The sequence below is a fragment of the Ascaphus truei genome, chromosome 1, assembly GCF_040206685.1.
Source record: "Ascaphus truei isolate aAscTru1 chromosome 1, aAscTru1.hap1, whole genome shotgun sequence".
NCBI classification, from domain to species: Eukaryota; Metazoa; Chordata; class Amphibia; order Anura; family Ascaphidae; genus Ascaphus; species Ascaphus truei.
Window position 1 is genome coordinate 493,144,696 of NC_134483.1, and position 23,302 is coordinate 493,167,997.

The following is a 23,302-nucleotide window of genomic DNA, read 5'->3' on the forward strand; positions in this document are numbered from 1 at the left end:
CTCTGCTAGCTGGAGCTGTTGCTCAAGGAACTGAGAAAAAAATTTCTCCATTTTTTTTTTTTGTGTGGCCTTCAGATACAGGGGCCGTCCGACTTCCCACTTCTGACACCACCTGTGGCAGGACGGCCTGTAGCCGAGGTCAGGGAACAGTCCACACATATAGTTTCAGGATAAATAAAAACGTTCAGTGGCTTTATTTCTCCACAGTAACATAACATGCGGGTACACTGTCCCTTTAACAAAATAAATCCTGCTCCAATTTGGGAGAAAAACTGACTAATAACACAGCAGACCTATCTAGCAGGCTGGCTGGCTGGCTAAACCAGAACCAAACCATAAGGGTACTTTAAGCAGTCAGTAAACAAATAAATAATCCTTACTTTAGTTGAAGTAGTCTTTGGTGAAATCCCTCTGGCTATGGGCTCACGCAGCAGTGTGCTTCTCTCTCTCTCTCTCTCTCTCTGGCAGCTACTGCCAGTCACATGATCCTTATCTACCTTGCTGGCTCTCAGGTGTCATCTAAAGAGTTCTGATTTCCTAACTTCCACCTGAGTTAACCCTTATGAGTGCTGGATGAAGCACTCAGACATATGTCTCCCAGGCGTAACTGATAGGAGTTGACTTCACTCTGTCACACTTGCCCACAAGAAAATGTGTGAGGTATATCTACAATGATCATCCCGGAACACTACCTCTGCCTCCCACCACCCAAGATAGAGGCTAGCATAGGTTGGGGCACATGTAGTCCCCATTGCCATACCTCTAATTTGGTGATATATCTTCCAATCAAATATAAAATAATTGTGGGTCAGAAAGAACCGAAGGAGGGCTAGAATAACTGAATTATGATTCTAAAAATGACAGCTCCTGTCTTCAGGAAATATGCTACTGCGTCTATGCCCACCTCATGTATAGTGGATGTATACCATGCCTCTACATCGAGGCTTATCAACAAAGTTTCCCCACCTAGCACAACCTCATTTAACCTGTTCAATACATCTTTCGTGTCCCGTAGATATGATGGTAAAGTAGTGACGAAGGGTCTTAGAACATGATCAACATATACACTTGCTTGTTCCGTTAGTTAGATATACCCGAGACAATCGGACGTCCCGGTGGTGGATATATAGCCTTGTGTATCTTTGGTAGGCTATAAAATGTAGCCAACCATAAGGAGTTGATCATATTCCTTTCTGGACACAAATTTGTTAAGAACCCTTGATCTAGAATAGACTTCAACTCTTTTCGAAATTGGGTTGTGGGGTCCGTGGCCAACACCATGTAACAGAGTTTATCTGACAATATTTTTTTATTTTCCTTGATGTATTCACTCATCTCCAGTATTACAATATTTTCCCCTTTATCAGAGGCTTTGAGCATGATATCTGGATTAGATTGTATTTATTTCAGGGCTTGTCGCTCTCTGCTATTTAGATTACTGACCGTCTTTGATGGTCTGAGTCACACGAGATCTCTGGTTATGAGTCTTAGAAAAACCTCTACATTTGGACTAGTTTCAAGGGGGGGCTAGATTTAGATTTAGGATTGGAAAAATGACCCTCTCCCAGATCTCTTGAGGCCTCATCATACAGAGAGGTAAGGTCTGTCAAATATCCCAAGTCCCTCGAGTCCAGATTAGCCAAGCCGTGATTTATGAGTTGAGCCATCTCCCTTCTTTTAAAGAATTTATGGAGAAGTTTTCTCCCAAACAAATGAGTATCTTTCACCCAGTCAAAGAGATGAAAGTTATCCGATGGGGAAAAGGGCAGGCCCATACTCAATGCCCCAATGTGATGTCTATCTAATATAAATGTTGAGACATTAATAATTTGATTACTGTCAGTTATTTTTGTTATAAATTACCCAGATTATAGCAGTTACCACTGCATTTATATCAATATCCAGGTACACTTTACCATGTATCCTACCTGTTCAACCATCGGCAACTTAGAAGAGTCACTAGTGATTTAAGGCAAAGAGGTCTATGAGTTAAAAGTACCTACACTACACTAACGATATATTACTCCAGTCTCTGCTGTTTGGTTGAAATGAATGGGTTGTTTTCCTCTATCTATACCAATTCGTAACCGAGACCAAGTGTGGTCACTAATCTACTACTGTATATTTGTGCAGATTATTTATAGGTGTCTATGATATTTATAATTGGCCACAGATATATTTCACCAATCTATATATTCCATTTTATATTTTTGAATAAAGTATTTTAATACTATTATCACTCCACCACTGATAGTTCTGAGTGCATTCAAAGCGATCCTTTCTTTTCTCTATTTTTGTCATTACTTGTGTATCCCCGTTGCACCTGATTATAACATTACTTTCACTTAATACTTGTAGGCTGATGCGAGAGCGCCCAACCCCCTTTCCCTTTCCATATATTTACCGTAGCTAATTCTTATTATATACTGGGGAGGAATAAATGCCTAGAGAAATCTAGCAAAGTCCCCACATATTATGACATACTGTAATAAACATCCTCCATGGGAAGAGAAACGTGCATCATAAGTGATGGGCTACCCGCATGCGGGCTTATACCTGTTGTGTGCCTCCCACCTCATCAGGGCAATTCCAAGGTGTGCAATCTGTTGAAATGAGATTCCAAGTAACTGTAGTTGAAAAGTGGAGCACTACACTTTTTTGTAGTTTTTTCATTATTGTCATTATGTTGTTACTTAGTAGTTCATTTCTCTTTTTTGTTTTCTTTTATTCTGTTACTATTTGGTTATTTGTTATGTATTTGTGCAATAAAGTTTTATTCATGCTCTGGGCTCGGCAGAACTAGTAGCCAATAGCTTTTGAGCACATTCACATGTGATGGCTTACATGTGGGTTGCTGACTCATGTCCACAGAGGATTTATAACGGTACTGTATTCTTTTTTTTATTCGTACAGCTTGATAAAGCGCATGTTAGCACGAAACGAGAAGGTGGTGTGTTTTTTACCCTGTTTATGTGATGACATTAAAATGCAATTTTTTCTTAAGGTCACCTCGTGATTGGATGTTTTTCCGTTTTTTCGGTCATGGTTAACTTTTTAAATACATTTACTTGTGATGCTAAAAGAATCCGTGAAATTCCCTTCCCACTCCAGCACAATGTGAACCGTTATGTCTTTCTGCTCCCTTAAGGGTAATTGAATAAGGGTTACATTTAAATACCACATGGAAAGCAAAGTGAAACATAATAACTACAAAGATAAATGTAAAAAATGTAAAAAAAATAAAAATTCTTCCATTGTATGAAATTCAATATCGTAAATTATTCTTGGAAAATAAGGGCAAAAATAAAGAATGGTGAGAAGTGGGGGTACAAGGGCAATAGTTTATAAACTTCTTTGCATTAAAAAAGTATTGCTTTATGTCACTATTATGCTGCAATGCTGTTTTTAAAACCTTCATTATAAGTCATTAAGGAATGGTTCAATTCCCCATGTTGCTATTCTGCTACTGTATTGCTGTCATATTTGCATTATGCAAAAGTGCCAGAAAGCTAATCTGGAATATTTTTTATTTCAATTGTAGATGCTTCGAGCTACGCACACTTTCTGTTTAATGCTTTTGACACAGACCACAATGGATCTGTGAGTTTCGAGGTAGGTAATGTCATATCTACATCATTGTACTGTAGTATAAGTTAATTATTTCTTTTAATTTGAGTGAAGTGCTAAAATATATATATAACCCTTTAAGTGCTGCATAGGTTAAGGCGGGGGTTCTCATCTCTAGTCCTCAAGAACCCTAACAGGTCAGGTTTCAAGGATATCCCAGCTTCAGCATAGGTGGCTCAATCAGTGGCTCAGTCAAAGAATGAGCCACCTGTGCTGAAGCAGGGATATCCTAAAAACTTGGCCTGTTGAGGGGTCTCGAGGACTGGATTTGAGAACCCCTGGGTTAAGATCTCATAGCATGCTGGGCTATGCAGTAGTGGCGTGGCTGCTATACATCATAGTGTGATTTCTAGGTAAGTAATTCCTAGGGTCCCGATAAAAGGGCCGAAATCTTGATATAGTAATAAAACTTTTTTTCTCATTCTTTTAAGTTTCATGTGCGTGCCTTTTGGAAAAAAAAAAAAAAAAGATAGCATGCAAAGCAAGATGTGTGTGTCTGGGTTACAAAATCGATGTCATTTTCATTGCAAACAGGATTCAAAATTCATTAGGCATGTTTTGTTTTCAGAATTGCCTTCACTTTTTCTTTTTCATCCCTATCGCATATTCCATTGTAAAATCTAGTTGTTCGACCCTCCAGTAATTTTCCTTTTTAACCAACTGAAGTAAGGTAATATCTGCAGAGATTACATGTTATCATTTTTTTAAAGGTCCCTGTTTTGGTGCAACATTAAAATCCGTGCTGCATTATAATGTACGTTAGATGAGCACCGCAGGCTGTGCTTAAAAACTATTCCCTTTTTAATGATGTAGCATCTATTGCTTTGCAGTTTTTAAAGTTCAACTTTTTTTATATCCATGTGAAAACCCAAAATAATTTCAGTTGATATTGAACTGGATTGTGATATGCTATATGGCTCTGTGCTTCCAATTCACTAAATACATAAAAGAAGTGCAGTGGCACACAATATTACTGTACAGTACAGAGTAAAATAAATGCATGAGGTTTATTAGATCATCATACATCTAATGACAGAAAAAAACAACAGATCAGAGCAAGTGTCCCTTCATCAGGTTTGTTATGCTGTGCACAGTTTGACAAAGGGGTTTGTGGCCTGGAACATTATGTCCTACCATTAGCCTCTCTGTAATAAGCTAATGTGCTCCCCCCTTTTTTTGTTACATAATAAAGAGTCATTCCTTCTCTTTTATGGTTTGCATGTATTGGACCTGTAACAGGTGGGCACCATTGTTTCCTATGTTTTTTAATCTGTGTATAGTTACTTTTCATGTTTGCTTCCTTTCAATCTATTTAATTTACCATATATTCAGTGCTGTCTAGGGTCCTCCACTGTGGGGCATGAAAATGGGCTGTGTCTGATATTGGGGGCGAGTCACTAATCTTAGCGGAGGGGTTATGATGCCTTGGGAGCTGGGTTATTTCATGGTGGTGGGGTTATGACTTGCAGAAATGTGTGAAACTGTCCTAACTGTGTCTGCTAAATTTGTCGTAAATTTTTATTTTTGTATTTTGCTGTTTCATGGTATATTTGCCCAATGCTTTTATAGGGTTAAAAAAAAAATGGGAAATCAATCTGTGAAATTTCATAACACCCTGAGACCTAATCCCTCAAATAGGGCTTTTTCGACAGAGGGGGAAGAAAGAGAACCCTCAAGCCTTAATTCTTGAGACTCAAGCAAATTGTGTGACACTTGACAAGGCTGCATATTTGTTTAGGTAGAGCTGAACCTGTACATCAACTATAAAGTTACAATATGAGTCACATTTTGAGATGTGGAACTTTAAAGTAGAGGAGACAAATCTGCGTAAGTACCAGCACTCACTGTCTAATAGCTAAATGATGAAAACAGTTGTAATGCAGAATAAACATTTAATAATAAAACGAACCAGAAATAAATCAAATGTGTTTGCAGAAACCAGTATCACAAATGGGCATGTCACAAAGTGAGGGGTGGGGGGGGAAAGAAAAAGGGGAAAAAAAAAAACATAAAACACAAGGAATATACACAAAAAACGGAGAACGGCAAGTATGCTAGGGGGGCAATGTTTCGAGGGACTACCTCTTCATCTGGCCCATTCCCCCTGGTCCAAAAGGTCCCAGAGGTACTTCCCTATGCCTCCCATCCCCTATAACTGGTCAAATCCGACACCACTGAAAATAGATAGCAAACATACAGTGTAGGCTAAATACAGCTAAACAGCTACAGGGCAGCAAGATTCCACTAAAGTCAATGCCAGTAGTTCAAGTACCACAAGAAACTGTGGGCAATGGTACAGTAAAGGCTGAACACAGCTTGCAAGAAAGCAGCTTGCAAAGAAGCACCAGGAGTCCACAACAGCACTCCACACGAGCACAAGGAGCAGAGCCAGAGGGTTTGATTACTGTCTTCATTTGCTATTCCCATTAACCTTTCATTGACTGTTGTGGACTCCTAGTGTTTCTTTGCAAGCTGCTTTCTTGCAAGCTGTGTTCAGCCTGTACTGTACCATTGCCCACAGTTTCTTGTGGTACTTGAACTACTGGCATTAACTTTAGTGGATTCTTGCTGCCCTGTAGCTGTTTAGTTGTATTTAGCCTACACTGTATGTTTGCAATCTATTTTCAGGGGTGTCTAATTTGACCAGTTATAGGGGAAGGGAGGCTTAGGGAAGTACCTCTGGGACCTTTTGGACCAGGGGGAATGGGCCAGATAAAGAGGTAGTCCCTCGAAACGTCGCCCCCCTAGCATACTTGCCGTTCTCCGTTTTTTGTGTATATTCCTTGTGTTTCATGGTTTTTTTTTTTCCCCTTTTCCTTTCCCCCCCTCCCCCCACCCCTCACTTTGTGACATGCCCATTTGTGATACTGGTTTCTGCAAACATATTTGATTTATTTTTGGTTCGTTTTATTATTAAATGTTTATTCTGCATTTCAACTGTTTTCATCATTTAGCTATTAGACAGTGAGTGCTGGTACTTACGTAGATTTGTTAGTACTAAACAGGGGAATAAGGGTCCCCTTTTGCTCCGTGCACCCTGCAATTGCATAAATTTAACACTATCAGAGTGCTGTCTATCGTCCCCTTTTACCCTTTAAAGTAGAGGAGATTCATTAATGGATTAAGTATGAACCAGAATTAAATCTATCACTTTGCAAAGAGCCGTGCTGCGTTTTCTGTATCAATCGTCCATTTCATCTCTTCAATCCCTTTCTCTTTCATTCTGTCATTGATGTTGACATTCAATTGATCAAAATAACCTTGAGATGTAACAGGTACTCCAGTGCATCAATGGATACATTTATTTTCATTTTGAGAATATGAACTGAGAACGCCAGTAGACAGAGACAGCACTGCTGTCCAAACGCCAGATCATTGTAACATTTTTGTAAATCGAGTTATCTTTTTGTATGTTTTCTAAACTGTTGTCAATGATGTATAAAGAAATCTGCAACCTATTAGGGGAAGGGAAGCATGAATTTTGCCCGAGTGGCCATGGAGTGATGCATTAGGGGGGGAGAAAGAAGAGTGAGAGGTTACTAAAGGGGCTGTTGCCTTGTGACTTACCTCTCTCATCCCCGGCCCACCTCCACAAAAGGTTCTGCCCTTGTTGCTGTCCCTTTCAGTTTCACCAGCAGCAAGTAATAGGTCCAAAGTGGAGTTCAGGTGATGCTGCGGGGAGGATCGCCCCGGTCAGTGGAGGTGCCTGCCCCCCACCGGCAGAGGAGCAAGCATGGCTGCTAGTGTAGATCAGCAAAGGAGCGGATCAGCACAGAGCAGGCTGGCTCCATGAGCTGCTGAGATCCCTGACAGCCCCCTGCAGGATGTCGGAGGAAGGTCGGCGGTAGTACTGGGGCAAGCATAACCCTTGAAGTCACAGTGGGGGTGGGTTTGGAGGAGCATCATACCCATCGGAGGTCCCAACCCCTGGACCTCCTGAGCCCTGGGGATACTGCAAGTGGCTAGAGGGCAGCAAAATCAAAGAAGCACACAAAGGGAGGGGGAGCAGAGCAAGGCTCCAGCAGCCCACAAGGGGTATGCCCATCAGGCACCAGGAGGTGGAACTGGATCGAGGCAGCAAATCCCTGGGAAATACATCTCTCAAAAACCCTTTGGAGGCAAGTTTTGTCATTAGGCCCAAGGAAGTGGTTAGTCCTAGCAGAGTAGGGTGTTGTTATCCCTCCCGGGAGTACTATCCAGGCCAAATATTCCAGTGTCAGCAGCATGGGCCCCTAGTCCCCAGACTTCGATAGCTGTTTGCACTGGCATATTGGGTGTAAGTCCCGGGAGCGGAGGTTGTGAGGCTTTGGGCATCACTGACATGGTCCAAGTTGTGCCAGCAAAGCAGGCAGTGCCGGATGTGACAGTATCGAACTGCAGCTTTAAAGAGGGTTACTTATGCCTTGCGAGCAGGCCACTAAAGACAAAATTTGGACAGGTGAATAAGCAGAGATATGGATATTATAGCTGAGGTATAAGAATTTGTTGGAGAAGGTGGTTAAGACGGGAAAGTAATGGGAAGAAGAAAGACAAAGAAGGTATTGAAAACATTTGGGAACTGGTTGGAGGCATTCGTCAACTTAGCAGGTGTAATAGGCGAGAAGGCTCCCCATAGTTGTTTAGTACTTTTTAAGTACCAGGACACTATTTGAGAGGCTTATAAGGAGCACAGTGGTTTCTCTTGGTGGAGCGCATAGTGGTTAGGTACTGTAGCATGGGAGATGGGACATGGACTTGATGCCGCAGCATTCAAGATCTGTCCACAAGCGGAGGGCATTCAGCCGCAGAAAGGCAGGGTATATGTTGCGGATTTAATGAAGATGAAAGTGAGGGGGACAATGCCCCTTGTTGCTTTAGGGAGGGAAAGAATACAAAGTGAGGCAATGCAGGGAACGACGCTGCTCGGATGTTTTGTTGCCTTGACCTTTAACCCGGTAAAGGAGTTGAGCGGGAGAGTAGACCGAGAGTGTCCCCAAACATTTGGTCCTACATGTAGGGGATAATATTTAGGATCAAAGGTAGAGAAATACGAGCCGTCTGGATGTTGCCTGGTTAAAGGTAGAATTCACGGTGGAGTGATCGTTATGGACTAGTTTGTGCCTCGACTGGGTTGGCGGTACTAGGCCTAAACACCCATCACGGGCCAAATACCACCTTCACCCGCCCCCGCTACCCACAATAAGCCTGGCACTGGTGCTTAACCCCTTCATTGCCTTAGCTGATATCCACTAAGGTATTGAAGCAGCTTTAATGTAATTGTTATTAATAGTGTATGGGAGCAGGGAGTCTCCTGAGCTGAACCGCTTTGATTTCAGCCTCAGGGACACCCTGCTTCCCAAGTTACAGTCCCTGGTATTTTAATCACCCGGTTACATCACGCGGACTCTTTGCCGGTACAGACGCCATTTTTAAAGTGTCCGCATGAAATAACCAGGGCATTTACATTAAATTACATTAATTACATTAATTACACTAAAGCAGCTTCATTACAATAGCAGATAGCCGCTATTGTAACAAATTTTTAAATTGTTTACATTTTTAATACTAGTGTAGATGAGTAGGGGGTCTCCAGAGCAGAACTACATTGATTCGAGGTCTGGGGACCCCCTGATTTCCTGAGATACAGACCCCGTTATGGGGTGCCGATATCTCCTATGCATTTAAATGTCCTGCGTCACGTGACCGTGGGAATCCAAAACATAGGGGATAACGTCCTGTATCTCGGGAAGCAGGGGGTCCCCAGACCTGAAACCAATGTGGTTCTGCTCCTGAGACCCCCTGCTTATCTACACTATTATAAAAATTGAGATTTGCGCAGGGAGAGACGGTAGATAGGACTCGCCGGGTAAGGCCTTGTCAGACAGCAGATTCTATTGCCGGCGGGTACTCGCCATTTCTGCAAAAGTTGTTATCACTGGTATTCGGGCCTTTCTGCATACTGTGATAGCAACACTGCCAAAAATGGTGATTTAAAAATCCTGGCAATTTTTTTCTATCGGATTTTACTGCATGACTTAGTGTCATCAGCAAAGATGGAGACTTTGCTCTCTATGCTAACCTCAAGGTCATTAATAAACAAGTTAAAAAGCATGGGTCCCAGTACCAATCCTTGAGTTACTCCACTCACAATTTTAGCCCAACCTGAAAAGGTTATGACAACCCTCTGTTTATCCTTCAACCAGTTTTCAAACAAGGTGCAAATATTTTTACTGAGACCAATTTCCTGTATTATGTACACTAACCTATTGGGTGGCACTGTATCAAAAGCCTTTGCAAAATCTAAGTAGATTAATCAACTGCATTACCCTGGTTTAAATGTATACCGCCTCAAAGAAACTAATGCAGTTAGTTTGGCACAACCTATCCTTCATAAATCCGTGCTGTCATTTTTTTATCCATTAGGTTTTCCTGAATATTATCCCATACTATACCTTCAAGTACCTTCCCTACTATTGATGTCAGGCTTACAGATCTGTAATTCATCGGTTGTGATCTAGCTCCCTTTTTAAATATAGGTACCACGTCGGCTTTACGCCAGACTTGTGGTACTGAGCCTGTGGAAATGGAGACCTTGAATATTAAATATAACGGTTTGGCCAATACTTAACTTTGCTCATTAAGAACCTTTCGGTGCAAAGTATTGTGGCCAGATGCCTTATTTACATAAATGTTATCAATCCGCCTATGCACTTCTTCCTCAGTGAATCAATTTTTGGTTAATATAGAGGTTGTGGTTTCCTCCTGTTGCAATTGACTGCTCCTTGGTAAATACAGAGGGAAAGAATGTATTTAATATCTTCTCCTTATCGCCCATAATTTGCCCACTTAGCTCACACCGAAAGATCCTATATTCTCTATTTTAATATGTAACAGCGTTTCCCCCACCCAGTGGGAGATTTGGCTATTACTGGTCATGTGGTTCATGATACCTGCTGGTATCAAGAGGGCTGCGTCATCCGCCGAAGGTAGTGGGGACACAGGACTAGGCTTCTGGGGTTCATGCCCTACATATCTCTTTAGCAGTGTAGTGCTTCCATCTGCTGTAGGCTCTAGGGAACTGAAGGTCGTCCCCCATGGTAGAACTATTACCTCTCCCCCAGTAAGGTCATGTACAAGGCAGGAGGTATATGTAAACAGGAACGGTTTATTACTCTTCTGTACAGTCTCACAGCTATTACTACAGGCCAAGGGCACCCACAGCCATCCTAGCTCTTCCCTGCCTCCCTAGCAGAGGCAGAGGTATGGTCCACACTCACTCTCCCCCGGAGGGAAGAGGACTGGAGAAGGCCCAATCTCAGCCTTTCCACTGTGTTTTTTGCCTGCCTTTTGGGGTGATGGGTTTGCACTGATTGAAGTATTGTATTTATTATTATTATTATTATTATTATTATTATTATTATTATTATTATTATTATTATTATTATAGTCATCACGTTTATAAGTATTTCACTTGACACAGTTCACTTTATTCTAATTTGGAAGCGCCGGTCCACACCTTGTTCTTTCTTTCCACTGTGTCACCTGCCTTCCTCAGTGGGGGAAGGTGCACTACAAACTGCCGGCACTGCCCTTAAGTAAAGCCAGGAGGAGGGCAGCAGCTCTGGCTCATGATTGGTCATGCCCAGGCCTGATGACAACACCACCCGCTGTCACTCAAGTGCAGCTCCTCGGAGGGGGAAAACCCCAGATCAACTACTGGCAACCTGATTGTATCAGGGTTTACTGCCAGACCAAGGGCAGAATAGTAGCCATCAGGTGACCTGGCTACAAATAGTTTTGTTATTAAGGTACTTTAAGAACTTTTTAGAGTTGATCTTACTTTCTATTACAATCCTTTGTTTCATTTGACATTTTTGCTAATTTGATAGCCCGTTTGCAACTTTTGTTACATCCCTTATAATTCTGATAACAATACCAAAATATATAAAATCAGGAGCTTTATAAACTGTAAAACTATGGGTGTAATCTACATGGCCACATGTAGATGTGGAATTAAATATGTCGGTCAGACATCACGTCAACTTAGACGACGTATTTTGGAACATGTGAGCACTATTAAGAACAACTTAGATACACCTATAGCGGGACACTTAACATTCCAAGGCATTGATCATGTGTCTTTGGGCATCAGAAAAGTTGACTTGGATAATGCTTTACTCAGGAAAGGGGCCAAATGGATTTACACAATGGGAACATTATCCCCCAGAGGTCGTAATGAAGGCTTTGTGTACTCCGCCTTCCTTTAGCTGGCTGCATTTTAAATCCAAAGACATTCAGGATTTAAAGATTAAAAATCTAAAATTCTGAACATCTGCCTAAAATGAAAAATCTAAACCAATTTAACTGCGAGACAAATGTAAACGTCTCAATGGCACAATAAGTACAGTATAAAAAGTTAGAACAAAGTGGTCACGCAGTATACAGTACATACCATTAGGAAATTCCTGAAATCCATTGCACTAGATAAAAAAAAATCCTATAATGAACAATATTATTACTATGTTTGACAAGCAACAAAAAAACAATCAGAATAAGCATTAAAGGTATAATGAAGATCTTATGCATATACTCATAACCATAATAGTTACAGTATTACTGACAAGTTCACCATATTTGAACTAGAAATGGCTATTTTCTCTACACAAGTACAGTTATATCCATTTGTCAGCTGTGTTGGAATAACATCTATCCAACACTAATACTTAGGATTAACCAATGAATTATGTATACAGTACATGTATGGTTGTATCATAACAGACAGAATATAGGTTAATTTACCATCCTTTGTATGTTCATGATGCTTGAGAACTTGACATGCGTCAAACACCTATGTACTGTAGGGCAGGGGTGGGCAACCTATTTTTCAATGTAGCCACAGGTGTGGCGAATTAGAAGTCAAAATAGCCACACCATGTAAAAATTGAGGTATTATGTTGCGCATGCGAAAATTTTAAACCACACACTGTTTGAACAAGTTTATAAATTCTCCCACCGCAACCCCCTCATCCTCTCCCCCCCTCCTCCTCTCACCCCCTCTTCATCCTCCTCTCACGCCACCACCACTACCCTCCTCATCATCATCACCTCACCCCCTCATCACCATCTCCTTTAACCCCCATCATCATCATCTCCCCCCAGCACCCTAGATCTCCCCCAGGCCCTTTCAGCAGTCCCTCTCATCATCAAGATCCCCCCCGTCCTATGCGTAGGGCACATAGGAGGGTGCATAACGCGCGGGGCGTAGGGCAGGGGAACTGTGGCGTTGAGAGGGGGTAACTCCGCAGCAGCAGTGGGGGCAGGGTGGATGCCGGTGTGGGCAGGCTTGGTGCAGCTGTGGGGGAGGGGGGTGGTCTGGGCAGCATGGGAGGGGATGCTGAGGGCAGCATGGGAGGGGATGATGAGGGCAGCGTGAGAGAGGATGATGAGGGCAGCGTGAGAGGGGAAGATAAGGGCAGCGCGAGAGGGGAGGGTCAGTGCAGCACGAGAGGGGAGGGTCAGGGCAGCATGAGAGGGGAGGGTCAGGGCAGCGCAAGAGGGGAGGGTCAGGGCAGTGCGAGAGGGGAGGGTCAAGGCAGCGTGAAAGTGGAGGGTCAGGGCAGTCTGGGAGGATCTGGGCAGCCTGAGAGGGGGTGGTCTGGGAGCATGAAGGCAGCATGAGTGGGGATCTGGGCAGCAGGAGAGGACATGTTCAGCAAGGGCTGAATGTAAAAACCCTTTTAGATCCAGTTATGAGTATTGTCAGGCTGATGCAGTTGCAGAGTATGGGATAAACAGTGGACAGCCAGGATAGGGAGGGTAGGTATTCCCTGATAGAATGGAGGTTAGTAACTCTACAGCAGCACAGTCCTGGTAGTATACTTGCCTCAGGCTCTGCTTAGGTACCTAGAGGTCAGACAAGTGGGGGTGGGGGGAAGTATCTCTCAGCTCTCCGTGCACTAGTAGCTGGCCGTCCAGGAAAGGAGACGCGCCGGTAGGGGATTTCCCCTGCCAACAGCTGAGTGCGAGCAGGGAGAAGCACCAGGTAGGGGATTTCCCTTCCTAACAGCTGAGTGCGAGCAGGGAGAAGACCGGGTAGGGGATTTCCCTGCTTACAGCTGAGTGCGCACAGGGTAGGGGATTTCCCCTCCTAACAGCTGAGTGCTGCACTGGTATCTGGCCATCAGAGCACGGAGAAGCGCCAGGCTCGGGATTCCCTTAGTAACAGCTGAGTGCTTGTGTGGCGGATCGCCAGACTGTCCGCATAGGCGGCAGACAGCATGTCATGAGTGACGTCAGCGGACTGCCCTCACCACCCGGAGGTTTACTAGGTATTAGGAAAAGGGAGAGGGGGAGGGAGGAGGCTCCATTCGCCACCGTTTCACTGCCAATTCGCCACAAGTGGCGAATGGCGACAGGGTTGCCCACCCTGGCTGTAGGGGAATAAATAGTATTCAGCTATGTGATAACGTGTAAAACATACATCTAAGAACATCATAAAGTTGATGATTTATGAGTATATGAAGATTATGTTTCCGGATATCAATCATAACCACTCTCTCTCTCTCTCTTTTAACTTTTTAACCTTATGGAAAATTGTTTTCCGTTATTTTAGGGGTAGTCTCTATTTATTCCTCAGCAATCACAGAGTGCTAAATACTGTTTAGGATACATTAGATCGGGTTTTTAGGCAATCCAAGGTATTTGTATAGCAGTAACTCCCCAGACTTCACGTCACTGCATAAAGGTTTGGAGGCGCGGCTTAGAATAATGGCATATGCTGATTGCGGCTGCATTCAACAGCTACTCCAAACATAAATGTTACCATGGCAACCTTGGGGAATAAAAAGCTGATGCAAGAGAGACCCGCCCACCCCCAAAGAAGTTCTGTCCGTGAACGAAACCTGCGTCGGGTTATGACGTCGGCGTGCGAGTGGGACAGAGGTAACCACTAGAATTAGCCAGGCAACAAACTGTTGATACTAACTATCAGTATTCCGGTAAATGGTAGATATTGGCTTCGCAGAGACAACCTCATGAATGAATGTAGTTATATCATACCCCTCAGCAGATACCATTAAGCTCTCATCGAGTAGCAGGTGCACAAAGTGGTAACATTATAATTATCCCTGAGCTTATACTTGTTATGTAGGGAGTATAACAAATGGGGTAGACTCTCACCCTATTAAAACACTGGCTCAATAGGAGTAAGCATTACACTATGAGGCTGAAAGTGATTGTCAAATAATTTTATATCTACTAGATAATATTGCATAAATTCTACAGATAATGGTGGAATCAAAATGTCAGAATGCATAAATGGGCACTTAATATGAACAATAGACATCCACAGAGAGTAGGTGTCTTTTACTGGCACAATACAGCAGCTTTGTTTACTTGCTTAGCACATTGAGCAGTATTGTTACACCATGTCTGATATATCCTATTATGGCTGAGGCTGATCTACTGATAGGGAATACAGCAACTGGTATTTCTGAAGTCATTGGAAAAGATTTACTTAGGGACACACCAACGCTGAATTAGGTTTTAATTATTATGTTTTGTGTCTTTTTGATCTAATAAAATGTTATTATTTTGATTATTAGTAGAGGTAGAGTGCATCATAGGGCAATATTTCTCTTGTAAATTTACTTCTGGTGCATCCAAGTTTGAGAGAGAGAAGAGGAGGCAGCAGCTGAGGATAGCAAGGAGCCAAGGCCCAGCGGTGGCAACCAGAGGCCTGGCAGCTGGGCCCGGCCTCTGGTAACCACCGCCATGCCCCAGATCTCCTCAGCTGCTACCTCGCCCCACACAGAGCCTCTCTCTCTCCAACTGGTGCGCGCGGAAGTACAGTGTGATGTTTCAGTAATAAGTGAGTAAGTCGGTACTTACGTTTTTCCATGCCAGGATTCATGTAGCTCTAATGCAGTACATGAGTACACCCCGTTCCACCGATTAGTGCCCATAACTTAAATGGCATTCAAGTCAATGCCATTTAACGCTGGATGAGGGTGCAATGCCCCGCATGGGAGCTTACTGAATCGCCCCCACAGTATAGTGTCTTTATTTGCCGAACCATAAGATGATGATGTAATGTTTAAATGAAATGCACTAGAATCCTGAGTAATGTCCATTTAAGCCCATGTACGTACATCACACACAACTTAACATACCATTTATTTTCCTATGTATTTTGCTAATATCACTTTACTTTAATTCTCTATTTCGTCTTCTTTAATAAAAACTTCACTCTCCTATTTTCTTTTGTGTTTTATTTTCCACGTCCACTGTAATTATGTGTTACCGTATATACGCCTATATAAGTTACAATATAGAAAAGAGAACTTTTTTTTTTCATTTTATAGGACTTTGTTATGGGTCTCTCTACTTTGCTACGAGGGACAATACAGGAAAAACTCAACTGGGCTTTTAATTTATATGATATCAATAAAGATGGGTATATAACTAAAGAGGTAAGATTTTTTTAAATTATTTTATACAGCAAATGTAAAAACATGGTAGATAATAGGTCAGTTGGCTAATATTTTAATTGTTTCCTCTACAATAGCTAGCCGTGTTTAAACATATACAAAGTTGTGGAACACTTTAAAGTTCTGAACCAACCTTGTGATTACAGTATAGTATATTGGAACTGGATTCCCAGAAATAACAATTGAGCTAGTGTTTTTAAATGTTTATTATAATAAACTATAAGAAAACACAGGATACAGCCGATAAAATACAAATAAGAAAAAGTACATGTAACAGGGACTTATCCCTGTTAAAGAAAATGCCTCTAAATCCATCAGGGAGCTGGTGTTATGCAGCAGGCAATCAACCAGACTCCACCTGCCTAATCAGAGCTCTTTGATATAGAGTCATGTGAGACACAGGAATGAGGATTCCTTAGCTCACAATTAGGGCTGACACAAGGAAGGACAGAGCAGAGATTCCCCTAGCCCATAACTGGGCTGACCTGGGGAACAACAGATGTCTTGAGCTGCATAAGGACTGCAGGCTGACAGCAAGACAAAGTGGACAAGACCTCTAAACCTGGACTCCGACATTGCCATAGCACACAAGGGTGCAGACCCAGGAGAGCAGAGAGGCCTACCCCTACAGCTACAAGAAACAGATAATTATGGGACTGGTGTGTGCATGTGTGTGCGTGCGTGCGTGTGTGCGTATGTGTGTGTGTGTGAATATAAATATAAATATTTGGGGGTTGTAATTAGCTTAGATATCCACCCAGGGGCTGGACTAAATGTGTAGAAATTCTCCAAACCGGAGTAGGCCTTTCTTTTATTTATATTGTTGTTTTGCTGTGTTAAAAGAACACGCGCAATAAAGCCTCATTTTAGTTTCACTTTAAACGGTCTCCATTGCATACCTCTGCACAGGTCTCTTATAGTACAATAGCTAAGAAGTAATATATTCGTGGATATGAACAGTCTAACTGCCGGTACTAACAAAATATTAACCCAACTTTTTTACAGAGAGGTAGGAAATTGTATATACTTCATATACCCCATACCCGTGCATCCAAAGATGCATTTCTGAAGATCAAGTCTTTGCCTAATTTCTAGCAGAGATAAAAAATTAAGTACTCCAAACTCTAATTTTCGATGTCACCCAATTCCCAAAAGTGCAGCCAGTCAGTCACTTATTTCTTCCTCTTGAAGTATGAGCACTAGATATATTCTTATCCTTTGGCCCAACAATAAGATTGTTCTGAACAAATTAAAACAGAGTACAGTTATACAGTTCAATTTACAACCATTCCCCTCTATTGATATAAAGTCCAATAAGGCGCATCATCACTCCTTGGACCATTTTAAAGTTTGACACAGATGACCTAATCTGTATCAAATCAAACCTAACATAAGAAATGATATAGATAAGATAGACTCAGATAAGGATGACACAGAATCAAGCCTCTTACAGTTACATACACTTTTCAGTTTTGAATTCCAAGCAGGACTAGGGTGGTCCAATAAAACCATACAGTATGTCCTACAAGAAAAATACTAACGTTTGTAAATAAAAGAAAGACATACAGTATGGGGTCATATTTCCTAAGAAGTCTTTGGTCATAAAACACATTCCTTCAATGGAATAAAAATACCTTACACCTCATTCAAGTCAATGGGCTGCAAGGTGTGTCTTGGTGTCTCTCTCTCTCTCTCTGTGTGTGTGTCTCTGTGTGTCTCTGTGTGTCTCTGTGTGTCTCTGTGTGTCTCTGTGTGTCTCTCTCTCCTATAAAGAGCAATTTGGCAATATTAAACTTTATAAAAGATGGGCTTGTGTCTCTATCTCCTGTCCAGTAAAACATCTATTTCAGCTCCTAGAGGGAGGCGTGATTCTGGCTTTCCAGGCGATATGTAAATTTGTAGCTTATTGAATAGCCCATGAATATGTAACAAGATGTATAAATTGTACAGAATTGCAGAGTTGAAACCAACTATTTTCCTCAGGAAAGTCCCTATTGCTCTTTTACGAAATGGCTGCAATATTATGTTAAATTAATTTTCAGAGCCCCCTTTTTTTTTTTTGTAACTTCAATTTTTATTGAGTTTGTTTTCATTCCAAACATATCATTGCATATACAGAACTGTCATTGAAAATATATCACTGCCTTTCCTTTAACAAGCCTTCCAGAAGTAACATAACTGTGTATTGAACCAATTCTACCTTACAGCATCAATCAGATAGGTTTATGAACAACTAAGAAACAAAAAGCAAAAGGGGATAGGAGGGGGGGTGGGACCTCTCCTCTGCCGCCCATCCACGATGCCCTCGGGGAGCCTTGTTCGTCTCCTATGTGGAAGACCAATGCCCTTGCATCTTATCTGGGATTTCTCTGACCCCCGGTGGCCTGACTAGCCCTGTCTGTATGCGACCAGCAGCCTACTCCCCTCAAACCCTTTTTAATGTCACCCCAACCAGGTAACTGTGAAAGTAACAGTATATCCGCTAAACAATACTTAAATAGAAAACCATATATAAAACATATTGCATTACCAGGGGCAATAATGTCTATGTGCATCTGTATGCGTGTATAAAGTAATCAAGTAAATACAGCAACAATAAAGAAGTTAAATAATATTTTATTTGAAAGTTTTGCAAAAAAGTCACAACATAAAAAAAAAAATTACAACTACATTCATAACCTTTTTTGGGGTGTCCTAAAATGAAATGTATTTTTTTATTTTTATTTTTTAGGAGATGCTTGACATAATGAAAGCAATTTATGATATGATGGGGAAATCTACTTATCCTGTTCTTAGAGCGGAAACACCGAAACAACATGTGGAAAACTTTTTCCAGGTAGGAATTTATTGAAAAGCAACAAATAATATTGTATGTCAACTTAATTGGTCGGAGAAACACATAAATACATATGTGTGTATATATATATATATATATATATATATACACAAAACAAAAAGGGACAGCGTGGGCTTCATAGTGTAAATAGTAAATGGTTTATTATCACAGTGCTAAAATCAGTTCACTAACAGAATCTCAGTAGAAAAAACACCTTGGACAGAAGCTCTGGAATCCTGTATTTCATATGTCGGTACGGAGCTTGCAGCTTGCGGTTAGAAACGTGCTTTGATCTCCCGTACGCACAGTCGGATTACTTAAAAGATGTGCGTCCCCACTATAGTCCCCCAGCACAGCGGTATCTGCACTTCTGGTTCTGCTTTCCACAAAGTCGCCGTTACTCTAGCGATGAAACGCGTAGGATGATTACGCTCTTGTAGCTCAGCCTGGAACCTGTCCCTACTGACTATCACGGAAGGGAAGTGAATTCAGTAAAGCAGAACCAGAAGTGCGGATACCGCTGTGCAGGGGGACTATAGTGGGGACGCACATCTTTAAAGTCATCCGACTGTGCGTACGGGAGATCAAAGCACGTTTCTAACCGCCAGCTGCAAGCTCCGTACCGGCAGATGAAATACAGGATTCCAGATCTTCTATCCAAGGCGTTTTTTCTACTGAGATTCTGTGAGTGAACTGATTTTAGCATTGTGATAATAAACCATTTACTATTTACACTATGGAGCCCGCGCTGTCCCTTTTTGTTTTGTAGACGTATCGAGGAAGGTGGTTGATCCTGCGGATTGCTGTCTGGGAGTTCTAGTATTCTTTATTATTTTCATTTTATTTCATTTACAAGGTTTATCATTTTAATTTGGCTTCCTTTTCCCCTTCCCCCATTTTTTCATTTGTGTCAATCCCTTTTTCCACCCCTTTGTTCCTTGTCTTATATGGTGTATGTCTGTATGTCTCTTGTGGTTTGTCATTTTGGTATTATTATGTGGTGCTTATTGCTTCACTGATATTGACCGTTTAATACTTGTCTGGCGCTGTAATTTTTGTTTTGTCACATGTATATATATTTATTTTTAACAGAAGATGGACATAAATAAGGATGGAGTGGTCACTATAGATGAATTCATAGAGAGCTGCCAAAAAGTAAGTATTCCCAAAAACTGAAGAGAGAATTGTTAGCGTACTTCTTCATCAAACGTATAAGGATAAAATTGATATTTTATTAATTGCACAATAGCAACAAATATAATTTGTTAACTAATGCAGTTTGAGCAATGGAAATAGGAGCACTAAATACTGTAGCTGTTTGGATAGAAGGCTGAAAAGAAACATCCATGCATAGCAAATATGGTTACAGGAACAAGGTTTCATACTTGAGTCCAGGTACGTCAAGTTTGTCATGAGCATGCTACTGGAGGTATGGATCCCTGTAGCTGGAACAGCAGGACACGTAGTAAGGTAAAGTAGTAGGGGCCGCATGCAGAAGTCTGGTAACAGGCAGCAGGGACAGAGGCAGGAATGAGATCAGGGGCCCAGATCAGGGTCTGAAACAGGTAAGACCAGCATGGACAGGAACTGACAAACAGGAAGGGAGGGTTTAAATACGCTGACTGAAGGCCAGGGACAAGTGCAGGTGTATTCCTCCCCCCCTCTTTTCTCACTCTCCCCCCATCTGCTACCACTCAATTACCCTCTCTCACTTATTTCCCCCTCCTCCTCTTGCCACACATACACACAATTCCCCCCCCAGAAAAACACACAATATCCCCAAATACAGACACCACTACCCCCCAAATACCTACACCACTACACAAACCCCCAGATACAATTACCACTACTACCCCTCCAGATACAATTAACCTCCCCCCAGATACAATTTTCTCCTGTCGGTAACACTAATATTGTTAGGTGTCTGTCTCTGCTCTCACTGATTTAGATTTCATTAAATATTTTTAGTGTTGTACGTTCTTTGTCTATTGTGAATTAAATGATTGTTTGTATGTTCATATATCAAAGTGTGAACAAAGAAAAGAAGCAAAATTTAAATTTATTTTAATCACTTTGGTTCACGTTAGTTTTTGCTGCAATAAATAGATTTTAATCATTTATTAATAAATAGTAACTTTTAATATAGGCATAGGTGTTCTTTTGTGCGGCTAATAGGGAGCTTTCTTTCTTTTCTTTGTTCATCATTAACCCCATCCCTGCCAGCACCACCTCCACACCCTTTATTGCAGTTTTTGTTCCGTTATCACACATGTCCCAATTTATTGGTTCCCCACTTCATTATTGGTGTAGTGCAAGGTACACAACTTGACCTTTAAAGGCCATTCTACCTTCCTATATATCAAAGTGTGCCCTATTTTGGAAGATCTCCATATCCCCTCTTGGGATATATTTTTCTCACTCGTATATACTTTATCTTCCGTGGTGCACCCCTTATTAATACATAGGTCCTTTTGATAGTTCACATAAGGTTACATTTTTATTTTAAATATTGCTACTATTTTTCATAGCAAAAGGAAAATGGTATAATTCTTCCATCACAAAGGCAAACACTCTGTTTCTAACACAACTAATAATAACTTATTGCTGCAATTGTAATTCTAACCTAAATATTCTTCTTTTTTTTTTTTTTTACAGGATGAAAATATCATGTGCTCTATGCAGCTGTTTGAAAATGTGATTTAGCACGTGTGCACAGCCATAAAGAACAGACATTTTATCTACAGTATTGTTGACAATAATTTGAAGCTGCAATTTCCATCTTACCATAAATAGACTGTTCAGCTCTGTACCGATTCATATATTATGCAAAATAGCTTTTTTATGATGCCTTCCAAAAATCGGATTTCATGATGTTTGGTGGTTCCAAGTTCTTTTTAAGTGTATTTTACGTAATACTTCCAAAGTCCTGATTTTATTTTGTCTTGGTTTGAAAAGCAGTGCAATACTAGCACATATCATAAATGTATTGCTTATTCAACATCTTTAAAAACAGCCATGTGTAATTATTTCATATGGAATGGTATTTATTTTGAGTATGAAAATACAGGCCAGTCAATACTGGCTATCTTATTCCTTTTTATAAAGCATATACACCAAAAGTCTATAAGGAGGCTGGAGGTAAAGTAATTGCTGTAGGGGTCTTCAGGGCCTATGTACTAAGATCATATTTGAATTTTTATTGCGCATCAAACTTTGTGCTAAAAAGTAGTAAAAACTCTTCCTAAAATGTGCTTTGTACATATTAATTCTTCATACATCCCTACTTGATGCAAAGAGGCCTATTCTGTAAGCTACGATAGCGCAGATCCCGTGCTATTGCATGATAGATCCCATTGAGGTCAATGGGGCTTTCCGTGCGAGAACGACAAATCGGCGCTATCTCAGCTTACAGAATAAGCCCCATAGTTCATTGTTTGAAATGAATTTTGCCGCATTGCACCATGTTGAATATCTGATTGATACAGTATATATTAAAACAGAATGATGTGTATTTTCTTATTTATAACCAGTGTTCATAAATACAAATGATTAGTGTAATATTATTTATAATAGCTAGGGTGACCAGACATCCTGGCCGCACATGCTCGATCAGCAATCGCCGGCCACGCATGTGCGAATGGCCCGCACCAGCCACGCATGCGCGATTGCTCCGCGCTGGCTGCACATGCGCGAACGGCCCCTCACGACTGCACATGTACAAACAGCCCGCGACGACTGAACAAGCGCGAATGTCCCGTTTTTATCCCGGGAAAAATATGGTCACTCTAATAATAGCCATAATGTTTAAAAAAATTGTTAACCTGTTAAATGAAACATCCGTGCTGCGATAAATACATATAGAATAATAAAAACTGACCTTTTTAAGCTTTTTGCCAAGTTGAATGGTTTTAATGCACTTTCTCCTTTATTTTGGAGCACAGATTTGTTTTATAAGTACATACCATTTACATCTGTTGCCTAATGCAATCCATTTCAGTGCGCCCCAAAATGAATCAAAAAGAAAAATTACGTTGATGCCGCAGATGGAGATATTTCAGGTTAATACAGTACATATATATACACAAGTGCAATTTTTTAACTAGGATATTGTATGTCAATTTTGAGCCAAAAAGGTACTTTGCAATGCTTAGTGTAGAGGTAATTAACCCCCAGTCCTCAAGCCCCCCAGCAGATCCGGGTTTTCAAGATATCCCAGCTTCAGCAAGGGTGGCTCAATCAGTTCCTGCTTCAGAGGTTCAGTCATTGACTGCGCTTCTGATTGAGCCACCTGTGCTGAAGCTGGGATATCCTGAAAACCTGACCTGTTGGGGGGGGGGGGGCTTGAGGACTGGAGTTGAGAATCCCTGGCTTA

At 41.3% G+C, this 23,302-nt stretch overlaps 1 protein-coding gene across 1 annotated transcript in view; it reads left to right on the forward strand.

The window, feature by feature from the left end:
- KCNIP4 (potassium voltage-gated channel interacting protein 4) overlaps positions 1–22,818 on the forward strand; it is a 591,667-nt gene extending 568,849 nt beyond the window's left edge. The window contains exons 4-8 of the mRNA XM_075568647.1: positions 3,542–3,612; positions 15,969–16,076; positions 18,826–18,930; positions 20,023–20,085; positions 21,586–22,818. Of these exons, the coding sequence (XP_075424762.1) occupies positions 3,542–3,612; positions 15,969–16,076; positions 18,826–18,930; positions 20,023–20,085; positions 21,586–21,633 (395 nt within the window). The 3' untranslated portion in view covers positions 21,634–22,818. The remainder of the gene's footprint in view (positions 1–3,541; positions 3,613–15,968; positions 16,077–18,825; positions 18,931–20,022; positions 20,086–21,585) is intronic.
- Positions 22,819–23,302: the final 484 nt, after the last annotated feature.